At 45.4% G+C, this 11,337-nt stretch overlaps 1 protein-coding gene across 2 annotated transcripts in view; it reads right to left on the bottom strand.

Annotated features, from left to right (window-relative positions):
• Window positions 1–11,337, bottom strand: part of ATP9A (ATPase, class II, type 9A) — a 114,912-nt gene that overhangs the window by 79,012 nt on the left and 24,563 nt on the right. For both annotated transcript variants that reach the window (XM_012656915.1, XM_012656914.1), the window contains exons 2-4: window positions 8,437–8,581; window positions 6,783–6,896; window positions 1,983–2,091 (exon numbers count right to left, since the gene is read on the bottom strand). In XM_012656915.1, the coding sequence (XP_012512369.1) occupies window positions 1,983–2,091; window positions 6,783–6,821 (148 nt within the window). In that variant the 5' untranslated portion in view covers window positions 6,822–6,896; window positions 8,437–8,581. The remainder of the gene's footprint in view (window positions 1–1,982; window positions 2,092–6,782; window positions 6,897–8,436; window positions 8,582–11,337) is intronic.

Here is an 11,337-nt window from a genome sequence, read left to right as displayed (position 1 = left end):
GGAAAACAGTTCTTCATGAATAAGCACACACATACTTGTTTCATTTTGCCTGAACTTACCAAATGAAGATGATGGCGAAAAAGTTTCCGCTCGAGCAAATATTATTAAGTAATTCAACAGGCAGTTCAAAAAAAAAAAAAAAAAGACCTTTTTTTTCCTCCCTCTCCCTGCAGTCTTCCAGTTGGGATTTGTGACGCTCCCCCTCACCGAGTGTATCAAATAACTAAACTGGCCTCCATCACTTTCCAAGCTGACAGTTTCTTCAGTGTTTTCTTGGGCTTTCAAAACAAATTGCAGAGCTGAGGTCTGGGTGAATATTCAGAACTGTGTTCTGTTTTCCCTACAGTCTCCCTGGCATGACAATAGACACCAAGGGCCACAAAAGGAGGCCAACAAAGGAAGACAAGTTTTTAATGCTAGAGCCATCTGCCAATTCTGCTTAGGATCTTTTCAGGAGCTGAGTGAAGCTAAACTAAAGCAAGAGCTGGGAAGGGCTGTGCTGCAGAGGGCAGAAAAATCATTCACAGGAAAAGCAACTGCAATATGAAAAGAACCAAGAAAGGGCCGAAGCCTGGATAGATGAATAAACAGAATCCGTAGACCCTTCTCTTGAGCCCTAAAGAGATCCACCGCACCCTCTCCCATGGGGCTTTTGTCGGTTGCCAAGCATTTTAAATGTTATAGTAAGAATATGTTATTAAAGGAGGATTAATATACACGAGCCACAAAAAAACGCCCTCCAGAGTGGTCTTCTGACTACCCACGTGGAAAGCCCAAGCCACCTGCCTCTGCAAAGATCATGCTGACTTTTTTTCTTTAAGTAGCAAAATGTCCTAAATACAGTAGTTTAGCATTAATAAAGCCTTTCTATACCAACTCTAAATTCCCCCTTGTCCGAGAGGCTTGCAAATTTTTAAGACCACCAACCATGAAAATGTATTCAAATACACTAACACAAAATATTTTCATGCCCTTGGAAAATGTTATTAATATATCATTTTTTTTTTGTTTTTGAGCCCAAAACCTATACCTCCGTTTTTACTGGAAGGAAAACTCATGGATGGACCGTCTGTTTGGAAGCTAAAGCAGTTTAGACCCCAGCTCCTGTGCTAAGTCCCTTAGGCATCTCTCTACCCATCTTATCTCTCCAAATTCTCAATTTCCTGAAGGCAAGAAATAGCTTTTATTCCTCTCAGCCTCTCCTTAAACAGTATTAATCCTTGAATGGGGTGAGTAATCTTAGGGAACAATTGATTATGTCTTTCCTCAGCCAGATCAGCAAACTTTAGGGAACGTTCTCTCATTTCTGAATGCAACCTTAACGTAAATCTATTGTAGTTAAAAACAGAAGTCAACACTGGCTGCTTTGTTTTGTTGCTTTTTTCCAAGGGTGTGTTTGGTGGGGTTTTAAGTTCCACCATTTAAAATGAACATGTCTTGCAAGGGGGTCAATGATTAAAGGTTATCTGGTCATTTCTCTTCGGGTCAGACTACCCGTTCTCTACATCACGATTTCGAGGATTTACAAGATGCCTTCAAAGAAATCTCTATGGATGCAATACTTATTTAAATCTGTTGCTTTTTAAAAAAATTAATGTTGCAACAGTTTGATTTTAAAGTAATCACTGTTGAAAGAGTATTTTTGAAAGCTGTTCCCAGCCTCCCATGTGACCAGGAGGGGCGTCCTCCTTCCTCGCTCATGGGGGAGGGGGACGGGATTAGCAAAGGAGGATGCCAAACACAGAATTTAATTCCAGGTTGGTGATGTGCAAGTTTTTTGACAGGGCCAACTCTCAGAGGCCCGAGGATGCCGCGCAAGTCCCACCGGGCCCCAGGCAGATGGAGGCCTCCCTGGTGCCCAGTGACGGTCCCACCAAGCGGCGCCCGCACGCCCGCGGCCCGGGCCTTGAACTCTGCTCCCCCGACTGTCAGCGGCCTGTGATTGAGTTGCAACCCTGTGGCCCTGGAGCCAGGAGGCTGACCTCTTGCTGTGAGCCGGCTGTAGACCTGGGAGTTGACTTCCTTGTCCCTCACGTAGCATCGGATCTCCTCCACCGCCTCTCGGATGACGGTGACGGCCAGCACGAAGCCCTGCAGGGAGAGTGGACAGGGGGTAAGCCCTGCTGAAACCAACCGTCCTCCTCTGGTGCCGGGGGCAAAAAGGGCGAGAGGGTCACTCAGGAGGGCAGCAGGGCAGGACCTGGGAACTGTTCCAAATGCACAGGCCTCAGCAAGCCCTATTCTCTCAATCTCTCTTAGAGAACACGCACTCACACACGCACATAGAGAAACACCGCCCTAGAGAAACACTCGCTGCCACATACGTACGAGGACATCCATGTTCACCACCTGGGGGTTTGTGAGGGTGAAAAACCCAAGAACACCCAAACTGTCCCTCCACAGGCAAGTGACGGTGACCACTACCGTCCCTCTCTCACCCGCCACATACTGGGCACCACTCAAGGTGCGTCTCGTCCTCACAACTGCCCTGTGAGATACACACCTGCTGCTGAGATCCCCATGCGGGTGAGGCAACCAAGGCTCAGAGAAGTTGAGTCATCTTACCCAAGGCACATAAAGCTACTGAGTGATAAACAGGAATCTGACAGGAAATCTTGCTCTTAACTGCCCCGTTATTCTGCATCTACAGAAACTTGGGTGGGTGGAGCCATAGGATGGACCACCTGGCAACAGTTAAAAAGAATTAAGATACATCCGTGGCATTGACAGTGGGGAAATCACCGTTCCAGGACGTACAATGTAACACCATTCCTACGACCACAAGATTCCATACACTGTTAAATGTTCTCCAATTTCCTTAAGCACTGGTTAGATTCCTGTGCCAGGAAGGGGAGGAGGATTAGGGTGGGAAGGGATCCAAGGGGACTTCAGCCTTACCTGTCAGGTCTCCAGTTTTTATAAAGAGATCACATTAAAGTATTAATTGCGTAAGTACCAACTAATAAAAATTAAAAGCTTCCCCAACCTTCCCCTGAGTTGGGTACCCCATCTCATAAAATCTGGCGGGGACAGGGAGTCGCCCATAGCGTAATCTATTTCCAATCTACATTTTTCCTCTTATAACAATAAAGGCAAAAACATTCATGCATTGTCCATGTCATCCCTCCCCGCTGCCCCTCGTAAAGCCTGCCAGAACAGTTATTTTTTAATACAGACAGCATAACCGCCCGGGGGTTATTGGTCATGTTTCTCGGAGGATTTCACTCTCATACTGTTTACCCCATGACATATATTAACTTACATTCAAAAGACTTTAAATCTCTTATGTAAATCTACCCAGAGATGTGCTGCTTTGTGAAACTCCTCCCAAGACCCATACATCTTTACAATCAAAGGATTACTCCTGTTTCCAATCAGATGTAAAGTACACACTGCAGCCGAAAGAAAACTGGTACATTTCAGAATCAAAGCATAACCAGACCACATAGGGAGGTGAGAGAAACCCTGTTCCAGGAGCAGCACAGACCCAGTTTGCAGAAACCCGGCTCCGACGGCCCTACCACACTGCTGTTGGGTTGTTCTGTGCCAGAACTCGAGTTTTTGTTGTTGTTTCTTTTTTCGAATGTTCCAGTTTCTATTTCTCTCTGCGTGGGCCTGGCTAAATCCCATAGATGTTAATGGCAAGTGTGTGCCCATACAAAGACAGGAGGCGTTCACTAACTTCCCTTCTGCAAATAAATACCACCCCCTAAGTTATGACATCTCCCCCCAACACACACACGCAGTTCTCATTAATGCTAGAGGATATGCCATCCCTTAGGCTAAAAATCACTTTACAAAGAGATGCAAATGTAGTCCAGAAATAAATCCCAACCACCTAATTGAGGAGGTCCTTAATATCCACAGATATTGAGAAAGAAGCTTTAATGGGGAAGAGGCTGAGGTTGTCTGAGCTTGTAAAGAAATCAGAGGCAGGTCTACGTAGTAGACAAGCAATTCTGAAGGTGCTAAACCTCTTTTGTTAAGTTAAAAATCAAAAATAGACTTACTAAAGCAAAACTAATCTATGGGAGATAGAAATCAGCAAGGCTGGGGCAGGGGTGAGGTCACGGAATGGGTGCTGGGGAGCTTTCTGGGCTAATGGAAACTAAAACGTTCTATTATCTTGATTGAGGTGGGTGTTCACATGGGTGTTGTGAAAACCTACTGAATCAAAAGCTTAAAGGTCTGCATTTTACGGTATGTCGATTATATCTCAATAACAGAAAAAGTCTAGATCTATAATTTGGTCATCATACAAACGATGTTATGAATTATGTCAGCTCTCTCCTGAGGAATTTTTCTCCCTAATATATCAATACCAACAAAAAAATTTTTAAAAGTTAAAACAGACCAGGTGCAGTGGCTCACGCCCGTAATCCCAGCACTTTGGGAGGCCAAGGCAAGAGTATCATGTGAGGCCAGGAGTTCAAGACCAGCCTGAGCAACACAGGGAGACCCCACCTCTACAAAAAAATAGAAAAATTAGCCGGGCACGGTGATGCGCCTGTGGTCCCAGCTACTCAGAAGGCTGAGGCAGGAGGGTCACTTGAGCCCAGGAGTTTGAGTGACACTATGTCTGAGAAAAAGAAAAAAAAATAAAATAGCTAAAACTTAATCCAAACAGTGGACATGTCATTAGTGCAAAATGTAAAAATTAAAATGAGGACATTTCCTGGAATTTTCTATATAGCTATATGAAGTATTTTGCTTGCAGTAATTCCTTTAATCCTCCCAACAAACCAAGGAAGTAGACATGATCATCCCTGTTTTACAGATGACAAAACTGAGGCCCAGAAAAGTAGGCTTGTTCAAATCACACAACTTCTCAAAGTGCAACTAAGAGCTGAACCCAAACTATTCGGCTCCACGGCCCTCATTCAGAACCACCGTGCTTATAACTGGGCTTAAATGAGAAGACCTTCAGGGTGGTCAGAAGATATTTCAAAATGTGTTCTAGCCGAAAACTAAAACTTGCTTCTCTACACGCAAATCTATTAGAGGGAATCAGCTCTGGTCATCTAGAAATTGATGCTAATTTGTTTTTGACCCCAAATCCCCTTCTCCACAGTCTCTGAGAAGAAAGGCAGAAATGCAAGACAATATCCCCCGACTTAACCATCACAGGAAAAGCTGACTACATAAGGGCCCACGGTGTGGAGTTAGAAGCCTCCAGACTGCCAGAGGCCACCAAACATTAGAGGCAAGCTATGGACCTGCCTGGCTTCTACCCAAAGCCACAGTCAAAGGGAAACCAGGCAAGTCAGCTGGGAGACAGCAGGGTGGGGGCTGGGGGAGAAGCTTCCATTAAAAAAAGAAAAATAATAATAAAAAAACCACAATTACTGCCTACACTGAAAGTCAGGACTTCTGGCTTCTCTGTTCTAGTTAAAGAGGTGGGATGCTGGGAACGAGAGAGAACCTTTGAGCATCTTTCCCTTGGACAACAGACATTGCTGTCTCCGTCAAGCAGCAAGCTTAGTCAAAGGCCAGGAGTGCCTGTGCTCTTAAGCACTGGATACGGTGATCATCAGTTCCATCCCCTCCACACCTCAGTCACACTGGGCTTCTTTCTGTTCCTCAAATGCTCTAAGCACATGCTTACCACAGGGCCTTTGCATCACTGCCCCCTGGAATATTCTCCCCCTTCCCATCAGCAGAAATTGTTGTCTATCCCATTCATTGCTGCACCCTTGGCACCTATCACGGTGCCTGGCACAAAGCAGATGCTCAACCATCATATGCCAAAGGGAAGGAAGAAAGAAAAGGAGGCAAGGGAAGGAATGGAAGGGCTGGTCAGTTCTACTATACTTCACATATATTAATGCAGAGACTCCGTTATTTTTCCAAGCCCTCACACCGAAACACTCTACATAGAGTAAAAAGAAAAGGTGATCTGAGAAAACAATTTAAATACAAGTCAAGCATCCCTTATCTGAAATGCGTCAGGCCAAAAGTGCTTCAGATTTCACATTTTGGAACATTTGCATTATACTTACCAGTTAAGCATCCCAAATCCAAAAATGCAAAATCCAAAATGCTCCCATGAGCATTTCCCTTTGAGTGTCATGTTGGTGCTCAAAAAGGTTTAGACTGTAGAGCATTTTGGATTTCAGAGTTGTTGTTTTTTTTTTTGAGACAGAGTCTTGCTCTGTTGCCCAGGCTAGAGTGCCGTGGTGTCAGCCTAGCTCATAGCAACCTCAAACTCCTGGGCTTAAGCAATCCTCCTGCCTCAGTCTCCCGAGTAGCTGGGACTACAGGTGTGCACCACCATGCCCAGCTAATTTACTTTTTATGTATTTTTAGTTGACCAGCTAATTTCTTTCTATTTTTTTAGTATAGATGGGGTCTCAATCTTGCTGAGGCTAGTCTCGAACTCCTTACCTCAAGCGATCCTCCTGCCTCGGCCTCCCAGAGTGCTAGGATTATAGACGTGAGCCACGGCGCCCGGCCTAGATTTCAGATTTTTGGATTTGCATGCTCACGCTGTACCACAAGCCATGAGGACAGAGGATTTGTCTTTCTCACTTGCCACTCTGTCCCAAGAGTCTAGAACGGTGCCATACACAACAGCATGCAATAGATACTTGTTGAAATAATGAGGGACTGAACAGCCGACTGGCTGAATGAATGACTGGTGGGGACTCCCAATGTGTTGGCATGAAGGCTTCCTTTCCCTTAAAAGGCCACTGTCCCATTCCAGAGGCTCGGGTAAGAGGAACAAAGAACTTTCTGTTTCCAAACCTCTAAGGTTACTGAACAAACAATGCCGATTTACTCACCAGGGGAACCCAGTAGGTATAGAGGGCGCCAAGTCTCATTTCAGGAACAAACTGGGAGCAGGCGAGAAGTAAGAAATAAAGGTTGAAAAAGTATTTAAACTGGTTGAACAGCACCTGGAAGGTACAGAGACAACAGAAAAGAGACATTCAGAGCTTGTCTGGTGAGGCTGGGAAGGTTTAGCAGGAAGTATAATATTTAAAAACATTCCTACACAAGAATACAATTTACATGATACCTTTCACATAAAGCTTAAACACTTGCATGTGTTGTTTAGGAAAACACACATGGATAATAAAAATATTATTCGTAGAAGTAAAAAAGTAAATAATGATAAACACGGAAATTGTAAACACCAAATTCAGGATAGTGGTTACTTCCTGGGGGGGATATTCACTGGGAAGGGGCCCAAAGGAACATCAGCTATATCTGTTGTTTTATTTCTTACGCTACACATTTTGTAAGTACAAGTAGACACTCGAAATGTTGTTTACGTAGAGGTTTTAATGGGAAATGCTTATGCTGGAAGGTTGAGTCCAAAAAGGAAGACAAAAAGTTATGTCCATGACATGGTCTCAACGCCATAAAATAAGAAAATAGAATCCTACCCTGGGTGGCTGCTGGGTTCTGGCAGGGGTCTGACCGCTCCCATGTTCCCTGGGAGTGAGAGCAATATCACATGACTAGTTTGGGCCAATGGGCAATGAGTGGAAATATTGTGTCTCTTCAAGGCTAAGGCAGTTAAGAGGCATCGTGACTTGCCCCGCCATGGTGATTTTGGTGGCATGTATTCCCGACGGAGTAACTAGGAGGTGGAGGAGGGTGGCCCAATATGCATCAGACTTTCCATGAATGAGAAATGCAAGTTTTCCTCACTTAAGATACTGAGATGGGGGGAGGAGGGTTTGTAGGTTAAGGCAGCTGGCAATGAATATAGTCGAAATTAGCCTTAAAAAAATTCAAATTGACCTTGAACTACTGTATAATAGATTTGTGCCTCTGTATTAACACTCGGTAGCTGACATTGCCATTTTCTTCCTTTCTGCATTGGAGCCGATTGTTGCTGCTGCTTCTCGAAGTCGATTAGTGTGTGTGGAGGCCATGGTGGGTAAAAATAGATACTTACTTTATGTCTGTGTTGGGGGGAAGGTTTCCTGAGTATATGCCCCCAGATTTGTGTAAATTAATGTAGGAGTGTTATGACCTCAGAAACAGTTATTAGCAAAAATATTAATTAAAATTCTCTTAGATGGTAGGATAAAAACTTATGTTTTTCTCTACACTTTTATCTCCCAACTTGTCTATAACGTGTCGTGACGGGAAGGGGGTTTAAGCACTGCTGATACTCATTTTTAATGTTCTGGTTGTAACACTAGGTCCCCAAAATAGCTTTTTCACTTTAAGCAACAGATCATTTACACGTGAAACTATTTTAACTGACAAAGTGGAGTCTCACAGTCTTGCAGATAGAAAGCAGGCCCCCTGCTCCCTGGGTGTTCGGGCCTGAGAGTAGGAATAGCCAGCGGCCAAGGTGGCAGGGAGAAGATATAGGGTGTTCACAAAATCTGCCACGGCGACCTCAGTCTCTTAAGTCTGGTACCAAGTACGTATTGGTAATAGGAAAAAGAAAAGAACGTAGTCCCTGCCTGCACGTACCCCGGGAAGAAACGTGAAGAAATTGTACTTCTGATTATTGATGACATTTCGAGGATACCTCTGGTCCCTCTTCTCCGGGTGCCCCAACCAGACGGTGCGGGGCCTGGGTTCCCCTCCACCACAGCATCTCAGCCACTCGCAGCACCTGAGAGAAAGACAGGCGCACAAATCAAGGCCCCGCCCACACCATCGAGGCCCCACCCATACCATCAAGGCCACGCCCATATCATCGAGGCCATGCCCACATCATTGAGGCCACGCCCACACCCGCATCTATCTGTCCAGTGTTCTCAGAACATTTTTCTCTAAGCATCTTCATTGGGTTGGGACCACAGCCATATGTGGGGGCTTCATCTTTCAGTGAGATTAAAAGATACGGAGTGGAGTCTTCTACGAACTGGTCCAACTAAAAGGTGCTTTGTTCTCAAGCCCAAATTATTTATAGTCATGTGTTGCTTAACAATGGGGATGCATTCTGAGAAATGTGCCGTGGCGATTTCATCACTGTGTGAACATCAGAGAATATACTTGCACAAACGTAGGTGGTACACTCTACTGCACACCTTGGCTCTACAGTACAGCCTACCGCTCCCGGGCTAAAAACCTGTACAGCATATTACTACACAGAATAAGGTGGGCAGTTATAACACAATGATAAGTACTATGTATCTAAACAGATCTAAACAAAGGGATAGTAAAAATACAGTGTTATAATTTTATGAGACCATCATCATAAATACAGTTCATCATTGACCAAAATATCACTATGTGGCACATAACCATATTTCGAAAAGCAGGATTCATTTAAAAATAAAGATTTAAGTTAAGAAAGTAAATACATTGCAGTAAAGACTATTATTACTTTTACGTTATACAGAGAGAGGGAAGCTCAAAACAGTTCAATAAAGCATCTAAGTTTGCCAAGATGTCAGGAACAGCTACACCTGGCCTTGCACCATGCTGGTCTCACTCCACAGCCTAGTGTCTTTCCGCCACCCCATGCTGTCAAAGCTGCTGGTTACACCAAGATTACTATATAAAGGAGAATGGAGTGGCAGGGGGGGCGGGGGGATCTCCTCTCCACCCTAGGCTCTCCTTTTCAGCAACACGTTGGAGGAACAAGCCAGAAAGATGATGTCTCAGAGCCCAAAATAACCTGGAGAGGGCCAGCATACCAGCTGTCGGCAGACTGACCCCAAATGCTGCCCTCAATCTGGCCTTCCCAAGAGGGCAGCTCAGAAGTGCCAACCCACTAGCACCCTGCTCCCGGGCCACCCTAGAGCAAGGCAAGGAAACACTTGGGAATCTGGACGGCTCTGGTAAAACAAATCCACTCTGAAAACCCCAAAAAGGCAGCTTGTCCTTCAGGAGACCCTATAAATAAGGCATTTCAAGAAGTGCAAGCTGCCTTAAGCACTGCAACAAAAAGCGTCCCACACTGGAATGCTCACCTCACCGCCCCAGCACTCAACGGCTGGAAAGGAGAAGCCCCCAGCCCTGCCAGCCCCCTGGATGTCACCAGCTGAAGTGAGACCAACCAGATGTGGCAACTATCACTCACATAACTGCTTGCCCACCGCAGACATTCCTTCTCCCCTTCCTCCTACAGGACAGGCCCTGGTGGGGTGCTGGGGTACAGAGCCAAGCAAACACAGTCTCTGTGCTTCAGGACCCTAAGGATGAGCGAATCAGCACGCTGCCTGCTCAGATGCTAAAATTTCCATGATGAAACACAATGCCGTTTCTTAAAAATAGCATCCTCATTCCAGTAAACCGGTGCTCAGGGTGGAGTGTGGCTCTGCTAAGGACAGATTCCACTTCTAGTAACCCATTCCTGTTGGCCCCTTTCTAAGTTGTCCAAAGGCCAGAGACACACACACAAGCCTCAAACCACTCTCCCCATTCCTGCTCCTATGTGCAAATCCACCTGTCAGTGGACACTCACTGAGTGGACTGAATGGATGCAGGGAGCAAAAGGGATGGAGAGAGGGAGGGGAAGCAAGGAAGAAAGAGGGACGGAGGAGGGAGAGAAGATTGATTTGACAGGAAACACGCCATCCTGTTTGCAGACACCTTCCTGGATAGTTATGACTGACTCTCTCTTTCCATCCTATAAGAATCCTGTAATGATCGATTCTGTAGTGGTATGTTTCTAACAAAAGCTGAAACATGAATTGAAGAGAACCACAAACTGTCAGACTGTTTACATGAGTGTTTTTGTTTCAGCGGAAGGTTGCACACATCAAGCTACCCAGTGATGCTATTTACTCGTTACTGAACCCAGGGGCGTGTGCATGTGCACAAAGTACCAGGACCCTCACTGCGGCACAAAAGGTGGGAAACAAAGCTACCCATTTGCCTCGGTCCATTCGGGCCGCTGTAGCAAGATACCTTAGACTGGGTAATCTACAAACAACGGAAATGTGTTACTCGTGAGTCTGGAGGCTAGAAAATTCAAGGTCAGGGCACCCGTAGATTTGGGGTCTGGTGAGGCCCGTTCCCTATAGATGGTATCTTCTATCTGTCCTCACGTGGCAAAAGGGATGAATGAGTCCCCTTGAGCCTCTTTTACAGGGGAATGGACCACATTCATGAGGGCTCCACCTTTGTGACCTGATCACCTCCTAAACGTCCCACTTCATACTACTACCACATTGAGGGTCAGGATTCCATCATGTGAATTTTGGAAGCACACAAATATTCAGACCACAGCACTGTTCATCAGAGACTGGTTAAATAAACAGGGATCACCCAAAAAATAGAATTCCCAACAGCCTCTGAAGCATAAGACAGAGCCGTGTGCACAAAATGGCCCAGTCTGCAAGACATGCTGAATCGAAAGGCAAGGAAGGCTAGCACTCTGGGAGGCCGAGGCGGGTGGATCATTTGAGCTCAGGAGTT

The sequence above is a fragment of the Propithecus coquereli genome, unplaced genomic scaffold (genome assembly GCF_000956105.1).
Source record: "Propithecus coquereli isolate 6110/MARCELLA unplaced genomic scaffold, Pcoq_1.0 Scaffold527, whole genome shotgun sequence".
Classification (NCBI taxonomy): Eukaryota; Metazoa; Chordata; class Mammalia; order Primates; family Indriidae; genus Propithecus; species Propithecus coquereli.
This window is presented reverse-complemented; position numbering and strand designations above follow the sequence as displayed.